This window comes from Cebus imitator, unplaced genomic scaffold (genome assembly GCF_001604975.1).
Source record: "Cebus imitator isolate Cc_AM_T3 unplaced genomic scaffold, Cebus_imitator-1.0 Scaffold175, whole genome shotgun sequence".
In the NCBI taxonomy this organism is placed as follows: Eukaryota; Metazoa; Chordata; class Mammalia; order Primates; family Cebidae; genus Cebus; species Cebus imitator.
This window is the reverse complement of record NW_016107490.1, coordinates 3778522-3801799: the sequence shown is the minus strand read 5'-3', so window position 1 is coordinate 3801799 and position 23278 is coordinate 3778522. Positions and strand designations below refer to the sequence as shown.

Here is a 23278-nt window from a genome sequence, read left to right as displayed (position 1 = left end):
CTGAAGCCTCAACTTCCTGGCCTCAAGTGAGCCTCCCACCTCAGCCTCCTGAGTAGCTGTTACTGCAGGTGTGCGCCATCATGTCTGGCTAATTTTTGTATTTTTTTTTTTAGTAGAAACAGGGTTTCGCCATGTTGCCCAAGCTGGTCTCAAACTCTTGGGCTCAAGCAATGCACCCACCTTGACCTTCCAAAGTGCTAGGATTACAGGCGTGAGCCATCATGACCAGCCAGCTGATGTAATTTTTTTTAAATTAACCCACTCACATGCCTGTGATACTTAACACAAAGACGAATGTACAATATGTCCAGTGTAACTGTGTAGATCTTAACTCAGCATCAACCTATCACACATTTTTGAAATTGATGGTTTTTCTTATAGCCAACTATGGTTATTACTATTCTCTTATTCCTACCTCTCTTTTTTATCCCTCCCTTCAAAGGCATGGAGAAATAAAACTTATTTTTAAATGTCATAAAATATAATTTATTTTTAATTTAAAAAGTCTATTTTTAATTTTTTGAATAATATTGGTTCAAAATTCAAAAGGTATAAATAGCACATATAATGAAAAGGTCCTCACTTTTGTCCCTTACACATTCAGTTCCCTTCCTGAGAGGCAACCCATTTTATCAAGTTCTTAAAGTAGCCTTCCAGAGACATTTTATGCATAGACAAGGAAGTTCATTTGTATTTTTCCCTCATCTACTTTACACAAATGGTAGCATACTATACCACTATACATTTCTGCACCTTCCTTTTCTTATTTGTCAATGTATCTTGGAGATCTTTAATCTCAGTCTATAAAAAACTTCTTCATTCATTTTTACATTCCTAGTATTCCATGTGTCTACATTACTCTTAACTTTTGATTTTTTTCTGGCTATACTCACTTGCTTATTTTTCCAGTGAACTTTAGAATAACAATAGATTATTTAGAGTTACCTTTTCCAATGCCTTTTCTTTCTTCTGTGCACAGGGTGAAGATATCTGCTTTTTTGGTTGTCTGGTGAACTTCTTTGGCTTCTCCTTTTTCCCTGATAATGAGAGGTCAATGTCATAAGCTTAGCCCCCATATACCTCTCCAATCCACTTGCTACTTTTAAACAATAAGATCATTACAAAAATACTGTCTTAAGAAAACTTAAAAATTAACCTCTGTATAAAAAGCAAATATACCATGAAGCAAAGCTGAAATTGCTTTACAGTGGTTCATTTTCTTTTTCTTTTCTTTTCTTTTTTGAGACAGAGCATTGTTTTGTCACACACACGGGCCAGAGTGCAGTGGCATGATTTCGGCTCATTGCAATCTCTGATTTCCAGGTTTAAGCAATTCTCATGCCTCAGCCTCTCAAGCAGCTGTTAGTAATCTATAGCTATAAGTGGTAATCTGTGTGTTTTTCCTTGCGGATTTGTCAGTTTTTGCTTTGTATATTTTAGGGCTTTGTAATTAGGCACATTGACATTTATACTAAAAGTACAAAAACTACCCAAGTATGGTGGCGCATGCCTGTAATCCCAGCTACTTGGGAGACTGAGGCACAAGGATTGCTTGAACCCATGAGGTAGAGGTTGCAGTGAGCCGAGATCATGCCAGTGCATTTCAGCCTGGGTGACAGAGCAAGACTTTGTCCACACCCCCACTCCAAAAAAAAAAATAATATACTACTAGTGACTTTATGCTAATACATCTGACAAGTTGCATAAAATTCCTTGAAAGATAGAAATTATCAAAGCAAATTGAAGAAGCAATAGAAAACTTGAATAGCATCATACTAACTAATGAAATTGAATTCATAATTTAAAGCCTTCCTATAAAGAAAGCTCCAGGCCCATATGGCTTAACTGCTGAATTTTATTATTATTTTAAGGGAGAAACAACACAAATCCCACACAAACTCTTTCAGAAAAGAGGGGTGAAGGCAACACTTTCCAACTCATTTTCTAATGTCATTATGACTCTGATATCAAAACTTGAAAAAGACAACAAGAAAACTACAAATACCTCTCATGACCAGAAATAAAAATCCTTAACAAAATATCAGCAAGTGAGCCCAGGCATAGTGGCTCACACCTGTAATCCTACCACTTTGGAAGGCTAAGGTAGGAGGATCGCTTGTGGCTAGGAATTCAAGAACATCCTAGGCAATATAGGGAAACCTTGTCTCTATAAAAAAAACCTTAAAGATTAGCTGGGCATGGTGATGCAGACCCGTAGTCCCAGCTACTCAGGAGGCTTGGGTGGGAGGACTGCTTGAGCCTTGGGAGGTCGAGGCTACAATGAGTTGTGAACACAACACTGCATTCAAGCCTGGGCAACAGAGTGAGACCCTGTCTCAAAAAAATACATACATATATATATACACACACTGTGAGCATGCCACTGAATTCAAGCCTGGGCAACAGAGTGAGATTCTGTTTCAAAAATAAATAAATAAATAAATATATATGTATATACATACACACACACACACACACACACACACACACACACACACATATATATATATATATATATATATATATATATATATATGCAAGTCCAATGAAATGATATATAAAAAGAATACCAAATGACCAAGTGGAGTTTACACCAGAATACTGGTATAATATGTGAAAAATCAATCAGTGTACCTAAATTGTTACAGAAAGGAGAACATCTATATGATCTTCTCAATAGATGGAGAAAAAGCATTTGACAAAATCCAACACCTATTCACTACAAAAAGTCAGCAAACTAGAAACAAAATTTAAAACTTTAGCTTTTCAAAAGACATCATTAAGAAAATTAGGCCAGGCGTGGTGACTCATGCTTGTAATCCCAGCACTTTGGGAGGCCGAGGTAGGCAAATCACCTGAGGTCAGGTGTTCAAGACCAGCTTGGCCAACATGGTGAAACCCCATCTCTACCAAAAATATAAAAAGTAGCCGGGCGCAGTGGCTCACGTCTGTAATCCCAGCACTTTGGAAGGCCGAGATGGGCGGATCACGAGGTCAAGAGATCAAAACCATCCTGGTCAACATGGTGAAACCCCATTGCTACTAAAAATACAAAAATTAGCTGGGTGTGGTGGCGCGCACCTGTAGTTCCAGCTACTTGGGAGGCTGTGGCAGGAGAATTGCTTGAACCCGGGAGGTGGAGGTTGCAGTGAGTCGAGGTTGCACCACTGCACTCAAGCCTGGCACCTGGCAACGGAGCGAGACTCGGCCTAAAAAATATATATATATATATATGTATATATATATGTGTGTGTGTGTGTACATATAAGTATATATATGTGTATATATATACATATATGTATACACACACATATATATGTGTATGTGTGTGTGTGTGTGTGTGTATATATATATATATATATATATATATAAAATGTAGCCCCATGTGGTGGTGTGTGCCTATAATCCCAGCTACTTGGGAGGCTGAGGCAGAAGAATCGCTGGAACCCAGGAGGCAGAAGTTGCAGTGAGCTGAGATTGCACCACTGCACTCCAGCCTGGGCAATAGAGCAAGAGTCCATCTCAAAAAAAAGAAAAGGAAATTAAAAGGCAAGGCATAGGCTGAGGGAAATATTGCAAAACATATGATTGACAAAAAAAGACTTGGATCTAAAGTATATATAAAGAAATCTTACAATTCAATAATAAGGCAAATGATCTAATAAAAATGGACAAAAGATTTAAACAAACACTTCATTAAAAAGATATATAAATGGCCAATAAAAACATGAAAAGATGCTTAACACTACTCACTAGAATGGCTAAAATTAAAAAGACCAATAATACCAAATATTGATGTGAATGTGCAGCAACTGGAACTCTCATACACTGCTGGTGGGAATGCACCAGGGGATACACCACTGCTCATGGAAAACGGTCACTTTGCAAAACAATTTGGCAGTTTCTTACAAAGTAAAACATACATTTACTATATGACCTAGTAATTTTACTCCTAAGTATCTACCCAAGAAAAATGAAAACACATGTCCACACAGACTTGTATGCAAATGTTCATAGCAGCATTATTCACAACAGCCAACAAGAGGAAACAACATGAAATTGGGAATGGATAAACAAAGTATGGTATATCCATATAATGGAATACTACTTTGCAATAAAAAGGAATAAACTACTGACATATGCAATAATATGGATGAATCTCAAAACCTCATACTAAGTGAAAGAAGCCAGAGACAAAAAATTACTCATGATTCCATTCACATGAAATCCTAAAAAAGGTAAATTATTTTGACAAAACAGATTCATGGTTGTGTCAAGGTAGAACTAGAGAAAGGGAAATAACTTTTTTTTTTTTGTCTTTTTGTTTTTTTCCTTTTTGTGGAGAACGGGGTCTCGCTATATTGCCCAGGCAGGTCTGGGCTCAAGCTATNATGAAATAACTTTTTTTTTTTTGTCTTTTTGTTTTTTTCCTTTTTGTGGAGAACGGGGTCTCGCTATATTGCCCAGGCAGGTCTGGGCTCAAGCTATCCTCCCGCCTCTGCCTCCCTAAGAGCTGGGATTACAGGTGTGAGCCACAGCGCCCGGTGAAATAACTTTTTAAAATTATGTCCTGGATCTTTATTTTGGTGGTGGTTACACATCTACATGCCAAAACTCATCTACATGTACACTTAAAAATGAGTGAATTTTATGACATGTAACGTATATACCTCAATCAATCGAACTGTGGAAAAAAAAAAAAAACCATAACAGCACTTTCTCCTCAACTAATTAAAATTAATGCAAAATTGCTAAAGAACCAGCTTTTTCACTGGAGGATGCAACATGTTAAGAAAAACTCTGTAAAACTTGGAGCGAAGATAAAGGGAAGACAGCAAGTCTTTTCTTTTCTTTTCTTTTTTTGAGACAGTCTCACTCTGTTGCCAGGCACCAGGCTGGAGTGCAGTGGCGCAATCTCAGCTCACTGCAACCTCTGCCTTCCAGGTTCAGGCAATTCTCCTGCCTCAGCCTCCCGAGTAGCTGGGACTACAGGCGCACGCCACTACGCCCAGCTAATTTTTGTATTTTTTTAGTAGAGACAGGGTTTCACCATGTTGGCCAGGATGGTCTCGATCTCTTGACCTCGTGATCCGCCCACCTCAGCCTCCTAAAGTGCTGGGATTACAGGTGTGAGCCACTGCGCCCGGCCAACAGCACATCTTTTCAATGCCATTTTGGAGGGTTGTTTAACATGCCTACCAAGAATCATTTAATTCTTTAAGAGAATGTCTCATGTCTGACCACTATCTACTGATGGCATCTGAAAGTTACATGTTAACTTTCAGATTTTTGTGTCTAATGAAAATGTAAATTATTTCTAAAAAGATAACCATTAACTTGTATGACACTGATCAATTTTGTATCTAACTTACAATCATGTTTTTAACTTTTTTTTTTTGAGATGGAGTTTTGCTCTGGTTGCCCAGGCTGAAGTGCAATGGCATGGTCTCAGCTCACTGCAACCTCCTCCTCTGGGGTTCAAGTGATTCTCTTGCCTCAGCTTCCTGAGAAGCTGAGATTACAGGCACCTGCCACCACACCTGGCTAATTTTTGTATTTCTTTTTTTGAGACTGAGTCTCACTGTGTTACCCAGGATGCAGTGCAATGGCATGATCTCATTTCACTGCAACCTCTGCCTTGCGGGTTCAAGCAATTCTCCCTTCTCAGCCTCCCGAATAGCTAGGATTACAGGCACCCGCCATCATGCCAGGCTAATTTTTGTACTTTTGTAGAGACGGGGTTTCACCATGGTGGCCAGGCTGCTCTTGAACTCCTGATCTCAGGTGATCCGCCTGCCTTAGCCTCCCAAATTGCTGGGATTACAGGCATGAGCTACCGTGCCTAGGCTAATTTTTGTATTTTTAGTAGTGATGAGGTTTCACCATGTTGGCCAAGCTGGTCTTGAACTCCTGACCTCAGGTGATCTGCCCGCCTCAGATTCCCAAAGTGCAGAGATTACAGTCGTAACCTCTTGAATATACATTCCTTGAACCACTGCGCCCAGCCCAACATTCTTTTTTCAAAAGCAGTATAATGGAATACTACTCCACAATAAAAAGGAATCCACTACTGACACATGCAACAATATGAATGAATCTCAAAAACCTCATACTAAGTGAAAGAAGCCAGAGACAAAAGATTACTCATGATTTCATTCATATGAAATCCTAAAAGAGGTAAATTATTGTGACAAAACAAATTCATGGTTGCTTACAAACACTTGAGTCCTCAAAGGCTCTTTGAGCCAATTTCCTTGCTGTTTCTTGAAACTAATGAGTTGAAAAATTTTGACACAAGTTAATTTTCTAGCTGTATAATAATCATGCTTTCAGCTGGGTATGGTGGCTCATGCCTATAATCCCAGCACTTTGGGAGGCTGAGGCGGGAGGATCACTTGAGGTCAGGAGTTCAAGATCAGCCTGGCCAATATGATGAAACCCCATTTCTATTAAAAATACAAAAAAATTAGCCAGGCTTGGTGGTACATGCCTGTAGTCCCACTTACTCAGGAGACTGAGGCAGGAGAATCACTTGAACCCAGGAAGTGGAGGTTGCAGTGAGCCAAGATTGTGCCACTGTGACAGAGACTCCATCTCAAAAAAATAAATAAATAAAAGAAAAAATCATGCTTTCAATGAAAAACGAATCACACTTTTATGAATGTTATTTAATAGTTCATTTGAATATCACTCCAAATCATCTCAGGTACACATCTCAGATCACATTTCATCTGACGTGAGTCACACATTTAGTTGCACCTGAAATGAAAACCTGGAGGATTCTTTCTCAGTGTACTGCCCTTTCTTTATAACTTTGAGTATTCTGTGTTCCTGCCAGGGTTAGGAAATCTTGATGGTGTCTCCTTTCCATTCTTTTTTTTTTTTAGTATATGTTGTACTACTATATAAAACCAGTTCCCCATCCCTTGCATTAAAAGCTTCAGAATGTAACCCCTTCATAAACAGTGGGATTTGATGTTAACTTAGAAACCAGTACTTTGTTTCTTGGATACTTCTTCTTCATCTCCAACTTCATCTTCAGTGACCTCAGATCCAGTTGTATATTCTTCTTCTTCTGAAAACAATGACTGCTGTTTCTAAGTTAAAAATATATATATATTTTTAATGAATTCTTCCAAACACATTTACCTACATTTATTTTGAATGAATGAGTTAATCAAAAGCTGATAAAATAACCTCTAACACAATATCCAAGAAATGGACATAAGAATTTTTACATTCAGAGCAGTAAATTACATCACATATTTTTTATTTCCTTCACAGAACCTAAATAGCAATAGGCACATAAGTATTCAGTATTTGTTAAATTGTGCCTATATCACTCAACTAAATGTATATTCCTTGATATTAAGATTAAATTATAATATAGTAACCACCAATACTAAAGTAGTCTTATAAACAAGTATACAATGCACATTTCTGGGTGAACGTGGCCCTGGGTTATTTAACCATATATGCATTACTTTCCTGCATCTCTCTGCCCTACTGTCTGTTATCACTAATCCAAATTCCTATTCCATTCTTAGGAATATTGATGGCAGATAGCATAGTACTGGCAAACAGTAAAAAAAAAAAAAATCAACCCATCACTCAACCAAATAACTGGAACTTAACAGATTTGTTGCTTTGTAATGTCCTAAATATGGTATAAGAGTGACTTTAACAAGTCTTTTAACTAGATCTATGGATTATGCAGCCAGATATGGAGTATGTTTCTGTCTTAAATAATTTAATGGCATTTTAAGTTAAAGTGCAAAATTGGAGAAGCTGAAAAGGAAGATGTATATTTAACTAAAATTTGTAAAAGAAGATACTGATAAGATTTTATTAAACTAAACTTTAATTTAGGAAGAAAGAGATCCATGAATGCTAAATATAATTGCTCACTTACCAGTTGTAGAGTCCAGTTTTTCAATGACAAGAACTGTAAGACAGGAATAAGATCTTAATAAATCTGCATTTACCCAGATTGCAGCTCCTTATTTTCATATGGATGTTGTAAAAGAGTTGAAAAGTTACAAATACAGTTCCCCTCCAGGCTGAAACATAATTTAAAACTCAGGCTGAAAATGATATATTATAGTCTTTAATATCCTCTGCTAGAGGAGGATGTGGAATTTTTTTGTTTTTTGTTTTTTTTTTGTTTTTTTGAGACGGAGTATTACTCTGTCGCCCAGGCTGGAGTGTAGTGGCGTGATCTAGGCTTAGTGCAACCTCCACCTCTTGGGTTCAAGCAATTCTCCTGCCTCAGCCTCCCGAGTAGCTGGGATTAAAGGCACATACCACCATGCCCGGCTAATTTTTATTTTTAGTTGAGACGGGGTTTCACTGTGTTGGCCAGGATGGTCTTGATCTCCTGACCTCAGGTGATCTGCCCACCTCGGCCTCCCAAAGTGCTGGGATTACCTCCCAAAGGGCTGGGATTACGACCAGCTGGATGTGGGTGTTTTTAAAAAGAAAGACACTTTCCCAGTATTATTTCCAAAGGACAAGTAAATCACATGCAAGTAAATTACTAAAATAATTTTAATTAGTTTTAGAACTATTTCAATCACTTTTTAATGTTTATATTTTATTGTAAATTAAGGAAGCAGATTACATATCGATATTCAATAAATCTAGTATGCTGACATATAATTCATAAACAAATGTTAATGACTGAATTTTTTTATTTTGAGACGGAGTCTCACTCTGTTGCCCAGGCTAGAGTACAGTGGCACACAATCTCCACTCACCACAACCTCTGCCTTCTGGGTTCAAGCAATCTTCCTGCCTCAGCCTCCTGAGTAGGTGGGAATGCAGGCATACGCCACTGCACCCAGCTAAATTTTGTATTTTTAGTAGAGATGGGGTTTCACCATGTTGACCAGGCTGGTCTTAAACTCCTGATCTCAGCCTCCCAAAGTGCTGGGATTACAGGTGTGAACCACCGTGCCTGGCATGACTGAATATTTGTATAGCTGCCTGAAGTTTATAAAGCACTTTACAGGGAATATTTCACTTTCTCAAGAAAATGCTATCTTAACCAACACAAAGACAAAACGTTCACAGGCAAATAAATTCCCTCCCTGGTCCTTAGTAACACAGGCAAAGGAATAAAAAGGAATCAAAGGAATCAAATTTTCTGGTTACTTTAAAAATATTTCAGTTTTGAAACTTTTGTGTGTTTGCGTTTTGAGACAGAGTCTCACTCTGTCACCTAGACTCCAGGCTGCAACTTTTGAAGAATCTAAATATATTCCTAATTACAATAAAATGATAATTTTCTACCAAAAAAAAGTTTACAGAAGGAGGAGGAAACAAAATATTCATCATGCCACCTTCATTCCTCACATCATAATTTGTCTATAATAAAAACCTTAAAGACCATGTTATGTTTTCGTTTTTTCTTTTTTTTGAGACAGAGTCTCCCTCTGTCACGCAGGCTGCAGTGCTGTAGTGCGATCTTGGCTCACTGCAACCTCTGCCTCCTGGGCTTAAGCAATCTTGCCACCTCAGCTTCCCAGAGAAGCTTGGACTACAGGCACAAGGCACCACACTTGGCTAAGTTTTAAACTTTTTTTGTAGAGATGAGGGCTCATTATATTGCTCAGGCTGATTTCAAACTCCTGGGCTCAAGCTCTCTTCTCACCTCAACCTCTCAAAGTGTTAGGATTACAGCACTTTGTAAGTGTAGGTCACCATGCCTGGCCCCATGTTTTTTTTCTCCCAAATTTAAATATATTAGTTATTAATTCTTTGAGGGCAAGAAATGTGTTCTATTACCCTTAGAGTCCTATTAACTTGGCATAATACCTTCTTATGATTAGTCAGTTCAATTTCAACTTAAACTGACCAGGTTCTTTTCAAAGATTAAATATCATTAATTGTTTATGTAAGTAAAGAATAAGTGAAACAAGCTACTCACAGCATTGAGCTCCCCAGTTTTGGGACCCCATGGTGTATTTGGCTCCAGTAAAACATCACATTCTATACCCTTTTCATCACAGGGGCCAACTCCAACATCACTTGAAAGAAAAATACATTTTTATGAAGACGAGTTTATTTTCTTAAAAATTTAAACGTGAATGATATCTTTTTATTGCAAATGTTCCATAAATTGCTCTTTAGAAATACAGTTCCTCAGTATAAGGATGTCACCTCAACATGACATTTCTTAATTCATCTAGTGATTCCTCTAGCAAAAGACACCCCATACAGCAAGCACCACTATACTTGAAGCATCATACCTGCAAGGTGGTGGAATGGGCGGCTATGCTTGGTACTGCTTTAAGAACAACCTCGGATCAATTGGTTGAGAAAGGCTAACGCAACTGGGAAACCCCCACCTGCCACCACCGCAAATTGGATTTAAGGTCTTAACCTTTTTAATCACCAAGAGCTCTTTTCATTTGTTTTTCCTCCCCTTGTACCTCCACTATTTTTAGGTATTCTGCCTAACAAATAAACATCTGTCTGCTCTTATTATAAGCTAACATATAATTTCAGTTAAGCTTTCTGAAATAATCTAAACTAGTTGAGAACTGACATTGCTGATCTGGGGAAGCACTAGGGGATTCTGAAATGGGAACCACTGAATAAAGCTACAATGCAGTGTTGGGTTTACTCCCCGCTCACCTAACTGTATCTTTTGAAAATGGCACAACAATGACATCTCTGTACTTGTGCAGATCGTCCAGTATTCTAGCAGTGGGACAGGATGGCAAATCTCCACCTTCACCTTGATCACGAGCGGCAATCATGTGGTCCCTCACTTTACAGCCCTGTCATATAAGAGACAATAAATTAGAGGTTGGTTTGTTACAGAACACTCCTTTAAAGATCACTGTTTTTCTTTTCTTTACCTAGTCATATTGTCATATACATATTTTACAACTTTTTCTCAAGAAAAACATTCATCACACAGAAAAGAGATTCAATCATAACTGTACAGTTTAACAAATACCCAAGAATATCCATATAATCACAATCCACATTAAAAATTAGAGTACTGCCAACATTCTAGGAGTTCCCACAGGCCCAATCCTGATCATAATGGTTTCCCTCCTCCCAATAGGTAACCTCTACCCTGGCTTGTGGTAATTACTTCCTTGCTTTTCTTTATCCTTCTGCCACTTAAGGATGCATTCCTAAACACTATAGTTTCATCTCACGTTTTGTTCGACATTATGTTTCTACTGGGTAAGGTGGCTCGCGCCTGCAATTCCAGCACTTTGGGAGGCCGAGGTAGGTGAATTGTTTGAGCCCAAGGGTTTGAGACCACCCTGGGCAACATGGCAAAACCCTGTCTCTAAAAAAAGTACAAAAAAATTAGCTGGGCATGGTGGTGAGTGCCTCCAGTCCCAATTACTCAGGAAGTTGAGGTGGGAGGATCACTTGAGCCTACGGAGGTTGAGATTGCCTTAAGCCATGATCAGGCCACTGCACTCCAGCCTAGGTGGGTGATAGAGTGAGACCCTGTCTCAAAAAAAAAAAAAAAAAAAAAGAAAGAAAAATTATGTTTTTATGATTCAACTATGTTACTTCATGTAATAACATTTGCTTTAATGTATAGTGTTTCACTGAATGAATATACACCATTTATTTACCTCTTCTACTGCTGATGGATGGGTTGTTTCTAGTTTGGGGCTACTATAAATAATATTCCTGTGAGTATTCTTTTATCTGTTTCCTGGTACACAAGTGCTCATGTGTACCAAATTATATTACCATCAGCAGTATATGAGGACTCCCGTTACTCCATATCCTTGCTAACACTTGGTCAGACATTTAAATTTTAGTCATTCTGGCTGGGCGTGGTGGCTCATGCCTGTAATCCCAGCATTTTGGGAGGCTGATGTAGGTGGATCACTTGAGGCAGTAGTTCGAGACCAGCCTGGCCAAATGGCAAAACCCTGTCTCTACCAAAAATACAAAAATTTAGCCAGGTGTGGTGGTGCATAACTGTAGTCCAGCTACTCAGGAGGCTGAGGCATGAGAATTGCTTGAGCCTGGGAGGCGGAGGTTTCAGTGAGCCAAGATTGCACCACTACACTCCAGCCTGGGCAACAGAGCAAGACTGTCTCAAAAACAAAATGAAACAAAAACAAAAAAAAACTTCAGTCATTCTGGTAAATGTGTACTGGTATTCATTGTAGTTTTAATTTTTATTTCCCCAGTTACAAATGAGGCAATCCTTTTCATGTTTACTTTTTGTGTGTGTGAAGTGCCTACTGTCTTTTTACTATTGATTTGTAGGCATCTTTAAAAATTATATTAATAGTCTTCTTTTATCTTGGAATTTGGTATTTTTTCAGCTGCATCTAATCTATTAAATTCACCACTGAGATTAAATTTATTTATTAAGTTTTTCAGTCCCAGCATTTCTATTTGTTTTTATTCAAATCCTTTTGCCACTTTTTTTCCTTTTTTAAGAAGTTCCTTGGAAAATTTTTGTCACTTTTTATGGTTTATAATTCCCTACCAAAAACTTCTGAGCTTAGGCTCTATCAACTTAAACTAGGAATCCCATGTATTTTATAATCTGTGTCCATAATTCCAATATTTATAGTTCTTGTGGTCTATTTTTGTTTTCTAAGTTCTACTGTTTTCATTCTTGGTAACTTATTTCTGTCTATGTCTGGTTATCTTTGTGTGCTGAATATTTTCTCAGAAATATTGTTTGTAGAAATAATTTGAGGCTTAGAATGATGTTATCCTTCTCCAGTGAAGATTTTTACTACTTTTGCCAGGTGTATGGGAACAGTGGCAATCCAGAATTTCCTTAATCCAAGTTCACATCTTGAAATTTTCTAGGTAATTCAAAGGAATCAAAGCCAGGCTGCAGTCCAGGCAAAGGATGGTTTACTTCCGATTTACTTTTATTTTCTTTGGAATTCCAACCCAATGTGTAAAAGTGGGGATATTATTTATTAATATCCCTACTTGGAAGACTCTGGATTCTGACTATTCCCCAAAATCCTGATAGGACACCAAATGCTCACTTCTGATTGGTAATCACTCCCAGGACAAAAGTGGCCCTGAAGGCTGGCGCACTTCTTTAGGTTCCTATCATCTCCTGTATTAACACCAAGAATTAACACCAATTCTGCATTATCTTATTAGCTTTTTGATGTTTTCAATATGATATTTATATTTCATTCACTTTTTTCTTTCTTTCTTTTTTTTAAAGATGGGTTTCACCAGGATGGCCAGGCTGGTCTTGAACACCTGACCTCAGGTGATCCACCCACCTCAGCCTCCCAAAGTGCTAGGATTACAGGTGTGAGCCATTGCGCCTGGCTTTACTTTTTTCTTTTAGTTGCCTTTTGATGAGAGGATTGGTCTGAATTACTGTATCTGCTGCTGCTGGAAATACACATCACCTTATGAGATATTTAGATTTTTTTTCAGTTAGTCCAAGCTATCACCTCGATCAATGTACATGACATTACCTGCAAGACTTTTCATAGTTTAATTACTGTTTATTTTTTGAATCTTCTCACAAATGAAATATCTTTAGTTAACACAACCAATAAAAAGATAATAAGCCAAAGAGTTATAATTTTTAGAAGTATATTTTGCTCAAAACAATGTGGAAATGTGATAGCTACAATAGAAACAACATAACCCCAAAGAAATGTAAAGACTAAAAAATCACATTACTGAAAAGAACATAATAGTAATGATGAATTAATAAAATATCTTGGGCCTAGCAAAGCTAATCTAATTTTGCTTAACATCTCATGTTTAATAAAAAGACATTTAATATACAACTTAAATATCTTTGTATGTAAAGTATATAAATAAAACTTTAAATATTAATGTTATGTAAGTAATCGATGGCCTCGCCAACAAATTTTCTTTTTTTTTTTAAATTCTACCTGAATTCTATTTCTTTCTTTTTTTTTTTTTAATTGTACTTTGGGCTCTGGGGTACATGTGCATATCCTGCATCCTGCAGAATTGTTGCATAGGTACATACATGCCATGGTGGTTTGCTGTCTCCATCCCCCCTACCCTGTCACCTACATCAAGCATTTCTCCCAGTGCTATCCCTCCCCATCCTCCCTGCCCCCGCTGTCCCTCCTCTCCCCTCCACGCCCCTCACCTAGCCCAGTGAGTATTGTTCCCTTCCCTGTGGCCAAGTGTTCTCATTGTTAATCACCTGCCAGTGAGTGAAAACATGAGGTATTTGGTTTTCTGTTCTTGTGTCAGTTTGCTGAGAATGATGGTTTCTAGATTCATCCATGTCTCTACAAAGGACACGAACTTGTCATTTTTTATGGCTGCATAGTATTCCATGGTGTATATGTGCCACATTTTCCTTGTCCAGTCTATCATTGATGGGCATTTGGGTTGGTTCCAGGTCTTTGACATTGTAAACAGCTGCAACGAACATGTGTGTGCATGTGTCTTTATAACAGAACAATTTACAATCCTTTGGGTATATACCCAATAATGGGATTGCTGGGTCAAATGGAATTTCTATTTCTAGATCCTTGAGGAATCACCACACTGTCTTCCATAATGCTTGAACTAATTTACACTCTCACCAACAGTGTAAAAGTGTTCCTTTTTCTCGACATCCTCTCCAGCATCTGTTGTCTCCAGATTTTTTTTTTTTTTTTTTGAGACGGAGTCTCACTCTGTTGCCAGGCTGGAGTGCAGTGGCGCAATCTTGGCTCACTGCAACCTCCGCCTCCTGGGTTCAAGCAATTATCCTGCCTCAGCTTCCCAAGTAGCTGGGACTACAGGCGCATGCCATCACAACCAGGTAATTTTTGTATTTTTAGTAGAGATGGGGTTTCACCATCTTGGCCAGGATGGGCTCGATCTCTTGACCTCGTGATCCACCCACCTCGGCCTCCCAAAGTGCTGGGATTACAGGCATGAGCCACTGCGCCTGGCCTCCAGATTTTTTAATGATTGCCATTTTAACTGGCATGAGATGGTATCTCAATGTGGTTTTGATTTGCATTTCTCTAATGACCAAGAATGACGAGCATTTGTTTGTTGATGAGCATATGTTTGTTGGTCACATAAATGTCTTCTTTTGAAAAGCATCTGTTCATATCCTTTGCCCACTTTTGAATGAGTTTGTTTGTTTTTTTTCTTGTAAATCTGCTTTAGTTCTTTGTAGATTCTGGATATTAGCCCTTTGTCAGATGGGTAGATTGCAAAAATTTTTTCCCATTCTGTTGGTTGCTGGTTCACTCTAATGATTGTTTCTTTTGCTGTGCAGAAGCTCTTAAGTTTAATTAGATCCCATTTGTCTATTTCAGCTTTTGCTGCCGTTGCTTTTGGTGTTTTACTCATGAAGTCCTCGCCTGTGCCTATGTCCTGAATGGTGGTGCCTAGGTTTTCTTCTAGGGTTTTTATGGTGTTAGCTCTTATGTTTAAATCTTTAATCCCTATGGAATTAATTTTAGTGTAAGGTGTCAGGAAGGGGTCCAGTTTCAGCTTCCTGCATATGGCTAGCCAGTTTTCCCAACCCCATTTATTAAACAGGGAATCCTTTCCCCATTGTTTGTTTCTGTCTGGTTTGTCAAAGATCAGATGGTTGTAGATGTGTGGCATTGCTTCTGAGGCCTCTGTTCTGTTCCATTGGTCTATATCTCTGTTTTGGTATCAGTACCATGATGTTTTGATTACTGTAGCCTTGTAGCATAGTTTGAAGTCAGGTAGCATGATGCCTATAGCTTTGTTCCTTTTTCTTAGGACTGTCTTGGCTATGCGGGCTCTCTTTTGGTTCCACATGATGTTTAAAGTGTTTTTTTCCAGTTCTGTGAAGAAGGTCAATGGTAGCTTGATGGGGATAGCATTGAATCTATAAATTACTTGTGGCAGTATGGCCATTTTCACAATATTGATTCTTCCTAACCATGAGCATGGAATGTTTTTCCGTCTGTTTGTGTCCTCTTATTTCCTTGATCAGTGGTTTATAGTTCTCCTTGAAGAGATCTTTTACATCCTTTGTTAGCTGTATTCCTAGGTATTTTATTTTCTTTGTAGCAATTGTAAATGGGAGTTCACTCGTGATTTGGCTCTCTGTTTGTCTGTTGTTGATGTATAGGAATGCTTGTGATTTCTGCACATTTTGTGCAGAAAATGTGCAGATCCTGAGACTTTGCCGAAGTTGCTTATCAGCTTAAGGAGGTTTTGGGCTGAGACAATGGGGTCTTCTAAATACAGGATCATGTTGTCTTCAAATAGGGACAATCTGACTTCTTCTTTTCCTAATTGAATGCCCTTTATTTCTTTTTCTTGCCTAATTGCTCTGGCTAGAACTTCCAATACTATATTGAATAAGAGTTGTGAGAGAGGGCATTCTTGTCTAATGCCAGTTTTTAAAGGGAATCCTTCTAGTTTTTGCCTTTTCAGTATGATACTGGCTGTGGGTTTGTCATAAATAGCTTTTATTATTTTGAGATACATTCCATCGATATCTAGTTTATTGAGAGTTTTTAGCATAAAGGGCTGTTGAACTTTGTCAAAGTCCTTCTCTGCATCTGTTGAGATGATCATGTGGTTTTTGTCTTTGGTTCTGTTTATGCGGTGGATTATGTTTATAGATTTGTGTATGTTGAACCAACCTTGCATCCCCGGGATGAGGCCTACTTGATCATGGTGCATAAGCTTTTTGATGTGCTGTTGGATTTGGTTTGCCAGTATTTTATTGAAGATTTTTGCATCAAAGATCATCACGGATATTGGCCTGTAGTTTTCTTTTTTAGTTGTGTCTCTGCTAGGTTTTGGTATCAGGATGATGTTGGTCTCATGGAAAGAGTTAGGGAGGATTCCCTCTTTTTGTATTGTTTGGAATAGTTTCAACAGGAATGGTACCAGCTCCTGTTTTTACATCTGGTAGAATTTGGCTGTGAACTCATCTGGACCTGGACTTTTTTTGGCTGGTAGGCTATTGCTGCCTTGATTTCAGACCTTGTTATTGGTCTATTCAGGGCTTCAACTTCTTCCTGGCTTAGTCTTGGGAGAGTGCAAGTGTCCAGGAATTTATCTATTTCTTCCAGATTTACTGGTTTATGTGCATAGAGTTGTTTATAATAATCTCTGGTGGCAGTTTGTATTTCTGAGGAATTGGTGGTGATCTCCCCTTTATTGTTTTTCATTGCATCTATTTGATCCTTCTCTCTTTTCTTTTTTATTAGTCTAACTAGCAGTCTATTTTGTTGATCTTTAAAAAAACCAGCTCCTGGATTTAGTGATTTTTTTGAAGGGTTTTTTGTGTCTCTATCTCCCTCAGTTCTGCTCTGATCTTAGTTATTTCTTGTTTTCTGCTTTTTTTTGATCTTGTTCTTCTAGCTCTTTCAATTTTGATCTTAGTTATTTCCCGTCTTCTGCTTTTTTGATCTTGCTCCTCTAGCTCTTTCCATTTTGATGATAGGGTATTGATTTTAGATCTTTCCTTGTTTCTCATGTGGGCATTTATTGCTATAAATTCCCCTTTAGACACTGCTTTAAATGTTTCCCATAGATTCTGGTACATTGTGTCTTTGTTCTCATTGGTTTCGAAGAACATTTTTACGTTCTTCACTTTATGTTCTGCCTTCATTTCATTGTTTATCAATTCGTCATTCAGGAGTAAGTTGTTTAGTTTCCATGTGATTGTGTGGTTTTGAGTGCTTTTCTTAATCCTGAGTTCTAATTTGATTGTGCTGTCATCTGAGAGACTGTTATGATTTCCTTTCTTTTGCATTTGCTGAGGAGTGATTTACTTCCAATTATGTGTTCAATTTTAGCGTAAGTGTGATGTGGTGCTGAGAAGAATGTGTATTCTGTGGATTTGGGGTGTAGTGTTCTGTAAATGTGTATTAGGTCTGCTTGGTCCAGATCTGTGTTCAAGTCCTGGATATCCTTGTTGATTTTCTGTCTCGTTGATCTGTCCAATATTGTCAGTGCAGTGTTAAAGTCTCCCACTATTATTGCGTGGGAGTCTAAGTCTCTTTGTAGGTAATTTAGAACTTGCTTTATGTATCTGGGTGCTCCTGCATTGGGTGCATATATATTTAGGACAGTTAGCTCTTCTTGGTGCATTGATCCTTTTATTATTATGTAATGCCCTTCTTTGTCTCTTTTGATCTTTGTTGGTTTAAAGTCCATTTTATCATAGACTAGGATTGCCACCCCTCCTTTTTTTTGCTCTCCATTTGCTTGGTAAATCTTCTTCCATCCCTTTATTTTGAGTCTATGTGAGTCTTTGCATGTGAGATGGGTCTCCTGAATACAGCACACCGATGGGTCTTGACTTTTTATCCAGTTTGCCAGTCTGTGTCTTTTGATTGGGGCATTTAGGCCATTTACATTCAATGTTAATATTGTTATGTTTGAATTTGATCCTGCCATTTTGTTACTGGCTGGTTGTTTTGCCTATTAGTTGACGCAGTTTCTTCATTGTGTTGTTGTTCTTTACCATCTGGTACATTTTTGCAGTGGTTGATACTGGTTGTTCCATTCCATGTTCAGTACTTCCTTCAGGAGCTCTTGTAAGGCAGGTCTTGTAGCAACAAATTTCTCAGCAATTGCTTGTCTGTAAAGGACTTATTTCTCCTTCACTTATGAAGCTTAGTTTGGCCAGATGAAATTCTGGGTTGAAAGTTCTTTTCTTTAAGGATGTTGAATATCGGCATCCCTTCTAGCTTGTAGGGTTTCTGCCAAGAGAGCTGCTGTGAGTCTGATGGTCTTTCTTTTGTGGATGACTCGACCTTTCTCTCTGGCTGAACTTAGGATTTTATCCTTCATTTCAACCCTGGTGAATCTGATGATTATGTGCCTTGGGGTTACTCTTCTTGAGTATCTTTGTGGTGTTCTCTGTATTTCCTGGTGTTGAATGTTGGCCTGCCTTGTTAGGTTGGGGAAGTTCTCTTGGATGATATCCTGAAGAGTGTTTTCCAGCTTGGATTCATTCTCCCCGTCACATTCAAGTACGCCTATCAAGTGTAGATTAGGTCTTTTCACATAATCCCACGGTTCTTGGAGGCTTTGTTCGTTTCCTTTCACTCTTTTTCTCTAATCTTGCCTTCTCATTTTATTTCATTGCTTTGATCTTCAATCTCTGATATCCTTACTTCTGCTTGATCGATTTGGCTGTTGAAACTTGTGTATGTCTCAGGAAGTTCTTGTGCTGTGTTTTTCAGCTCCGTCAAGTCATTTATGCTCTTCTCTAAGCTGGTTATTCTAGTTAGCATTTCATCTAACCTTTTTTCAAGGTTCTTAGTTTCTTTTCATTGGGTTAGAACATGGTCTTTTAACTCAGAGAAGTTTATTACCCACCTTCTGAAGCCTGCTTCTGTCAATTTGTCAAACTCATTCTCTGTCTTATTTTATTCCCTTGATGGTGAAGAATTGTGATCCCTTGGAGGAGAAGAGGTGTTCTGGTCTTTGACAGTTTCATCCTTTTTGTGCTGGTTTCTTCCCATCTTGGTGGATTTATCTCACTTTGATCTTTGAAGTTGGTGATTTCGGGAGAATCTCTGAGTGCACTTCCTTTCTGTTGAGTTTGGAGCTATATCTTTTTTGGCCTGTAGAGGCGCTGCTGGGCTGCCTTGGATTCAGTCAGGCTGCTGGGTGGGTGGTCTCCCCCTGGAGTTTGTTTATGCAGGTGAGATTAGCCCCGCCTTCCCAATGGCTCTCTCCTTTCTCTCCTTCCCCAAGCTCAATCTTCCTGGCTGGGGTCAAACTGGTGTATTTGCTGTGAAGCTCTCTAGCGTACTGGCTTCAGTTTGAGTTTTGTGGGGGTGGGGCCTGCCAGGCCTTATGGCTTGTTTCCCTGCTTTCAACTCTGCCTCTTTCTGTGGTACAGGTAGTTCTGTTCTGCTGGTGTTAGTCCAAATTTCCACCTAGGTCCCTGCTGACAACCTAAGGCACCAGGCAGGAGCTGTTACTCAGATTTGAATTGATAACCTACAGTTTCCCTCAGTCCTGCGGGGCTCTCATGGACTGTGGGTTGCAGGAGAGATGAGGGAAACACAAGATCCGAATCAGAGCACCGAGGGGGGGGTGAAGTCCCAGAACCTCTGAGCCGGCTACATGTTCCAGGTGGGGACGCACACTGCCCTATCTCAGTTCACCCTCCTTGGGCTGCTGTTGGCTGGCTTTGGCTTTGGCTCACCTTCCCTGGGCTATTTTCAGTGACCTACTAGTCCCACCAAAACAAACCTGGAACCTTGCTTGGAATCCTGAAGTCCTCTAGCCCTCTGGTCTCATTCACTGGGAGCTGCATTCCAGTTTTGCCTTCTCTTGGCCATCTTGGTGCACCACCACCACCTCACCAATAAATTTTCTAACTAATCAAACTTGGTAACTGATTACAAATATAACAAAACTAATCCAGTTTAAATTCCATGACCCATTATTCAGTAACATTCATGCCAATATCCCAAATTCCTTGCCCCTACATTTCATCATCCCCATCTGGCAAAATCCTAACTCTAGATGAACTCAACTACCCATTTTTTTCTCTGCCTGTACTAATGCAGCCAAGGGTTACTGGTGAGAGTGATCTAAACAGGCATGTTGAATTATATTGTGACCATATCATGGCCAATCTTCAGTGAGCTCTCAAACTTCCCAGCAATATACATTTTCTCTGGAAAATTCACTCTCCTGTTTTTCAAAATACTATTTCAAACCTTCCATACTTCCCCTTATTCTTAGTGGATGGCTTCATCTTCTACTTTATAGATAACAGAAAAAGCATTGGATTGGCATAAGTTGTCATCTAAATGACAAAAATACAATTTTACTAATGTCTACAACCATTCTACTATTTTCTCCTATTATAATAGAGGAGCTGTCCTCTCTCCTGTCGAAGCTAACACCACCTCATGTCCTTTAGGATCCCACCCTACCCTGCCTTCTCACCTTATACCATCAACCTCTCCTTCTCAAAGAATCCTTCCCATTGACTTTTAAAATGTTCTCTTGTATCAAAACAGAAACACCAAGGCCAGATGCAGTGCCTCATGCCTGTAATCCCAGCACTTTGGGAGGCCCAGATGGTTGAGTCACTTGAGATCAGGAGTTCAAGACCAGCCTGGCCAACATGGTGAGACTCTGTCTCTACTAAAACTACAAAAATTATCCAGGCATGATGGCACGCACCTGTAATCCCAGCTCCGGAGGCTGAGGCAGGAGGATTGCTTGAGCCTGGGAAGCAGAGGTTGCCGTGGGCCAAGATCACACCACTGCATTCCAGTCTGGACAACAGTGAGACTCCTCAAAAAAACAAACAAACAAAAAACAACCCCAGAAACACTAAACAAATATTCATAACCTAAATTACTAATCTATCTCTTTCCTTTCTCACATTTCCCAAAAGAGTTGTCATTTATACTGACATGGGATACTGTCATTTATCCCATTTGTTAATCTCTCACTCACTTCTCAACCCATATAAACTTGGCGTCTGGATCTAACACTCCACCAAAACAGCTCTTCATACCTATGAATTCCCTGTCACTAAGACGAAAGGACATAGTTCTTTCATTATTTTATTTGACCTCTTGGCAGTATTAGGCACCACAGTCCAATCTTTCTTTAATATTTCTCCCTCAACTTTCATGGCAACATCCTCAATTTTCCTCCCATTATTCTGGCTGCTCCTGACCATTCCCCTTTGCAGGCTCATGCTGCTTCATCCAACTATTAGCTGTAGGTTCTCTTTGCTCTTCATATGCTCACCTATTCCTGCTGGCTTTAACTATCAACTATTGCAAGAAAACTTTCGAGTTACTATCTCCAGCCTAGCCACTTCTCTGAGCCCCCAAACTCATATATCTAACTGTCTCTGCCTGGCTATCTCAGAAAGCATCTCAAACTCAAAATGCCCAAAACAGAACTCATAAGTCTCTCTCCAAACCTGATTTCCATCTGCTGCTTCCTCTTCAGTGAATAGCACCACCAGATATCCAGTAGCACCAGCAAGAAACTGAGTCATCCTTTCCCTTCTCCTTCTGTAATACAATCTGTCAGTTTCAGTTTTATCTCTTAAATATTAAATTCATCTACTTCTCCTCATCTTCACTACTCTAGTCCAAGCTACTGTCATCTCTCTCTAAGTCTACTACGATAGCTTCCTTTCGTACGTTATTCCATTGACTACCCCTCAAGTATGCATTCTCCATACTGCAACTGATATTTTCAAAACTTGAGATAAAGAAAAACTTGAACATGGCTTATGAGGTCCTGCTCCTGCATGGCCTGACACCTATCTACCTCTCCAGCCTTGTCTTGAACTATGCATGTTTTATACAACAGCCTCAAGTTCTTTCAGTCTCTTTTTACTATGTTCCTTCTGACGTTGCTGTTCTGACTAGAATGCTCTTTCCTTTCCTCCTCACCTCACATACTCCTATGAATACTTCAGATCTCAACCTAATGCCAACAACTTTGAGGCTTTATTTGACTTCTATGGCTGAATTATACCAGCCTATTCTAGACATTTATGGCCCTGTATCTGTCTTCAAACATTTCTTAGTGTATGTTTTTTACTTTTGGTATTACTGCCTCAGCTCTAAGTTCCATAAAGGCATAAATGATCCAGTTTTACATGCTATCATCTGCCTTACACACTGTATGGCATATCTTTGGTGCTTTATAAATATTTTTTGTATGGATGATGATAAAGAGCTTTAGATTCCTTTCATCCACACATGACATTTAATTACATAACATTTTCAAAAGTGTTCATTATCAGAGACTCTAACCTACAGCAATACTCACACATTGCACCAAGATATATGCGCAAGGATATCTATTGCAGCACAGTAATACCATCAGTCTAGAAACCACCTAAATAGTTCATTACTAGGAGAAGAGTTAAATTGTGATATATACACAGCTTGGAACATTATACAGCAGTTAAATAAAATGGCACATAAAGATACCCTAGCTTGCCTTTGAGTAAAAAAGGCAAATTACAGATTATTATTAGTATGATCTCGTTTCCAATAGAAAAAGTCATTATATAAAGCTGGGTGTGGTGGGTCACACCCATAATCCCAGCACTCTGGGAGGCCAAGGCAGGCAGATGGCTTGAGCTCATGAGTTCAAGACCAGCCTGGGCAACATGGTGAAACCCCATCTCTACAAAAAATAGAAAAAATTAGCTGGGTAGGATGGCATGTGCCTGTAGTCCCAACTACTTGGAAGGCTGAGATGGGAGGATTGTTTGAGCCTGGGAGGCAGAGGTTGGAGTGAGTGAAGATGGTGCCACTGCACTCTGGCCTGGGCGACAGAGTGAGACCCCATCTCAAAAAAA

General features: G+C 39.0%; 1 protein-coding gene across 8 annotated transcripts in view; it reads right to left on the bottom strand.

Annotated features, from left to right (window-relative positions):
• KIAA1841 (KIAA1841 ortholog) overlaps positions 1 to 23278 on the bottom strand; it is a 62656-nt gene that overhangs the window by 7555 nt on the left and 31823 nt on the right. For 7 of the 8 annotated variants that reach the window (XR_005202877.1, XM_037744462.1, XM_017545001.2 and 4 more), the window contains 5 exons: positions 10639 to 10784; positions 9929 to 10028; positions 7913 to 7945; positions 6998 to 7097; positions 946 to 1037 (listed from right to left, as the gene is read on the bottom strand). Coding sequence is in view for 7 of the 8 variants with exons in the window: in XM_037744462.1 (XP_037600390.1) it covers positions 946 to 1037; positions 6998 to 7097; positions 7913 to 7945; positions 9929 to 10028; positions 10639 to 10784 (471 nt within the window). In the remaining variant the exon portion in view is untranslated. The remainder of the gene's footprint in view (positions 1 to 945; positions 1038 to 6997; positions 7098 to 7912; positions 7946 to 9928; positions 10029 to 10638; positions 10785 to 23278) is intronic. The other variant, XM_037744463.1, reaches the window with a different exon arrangement.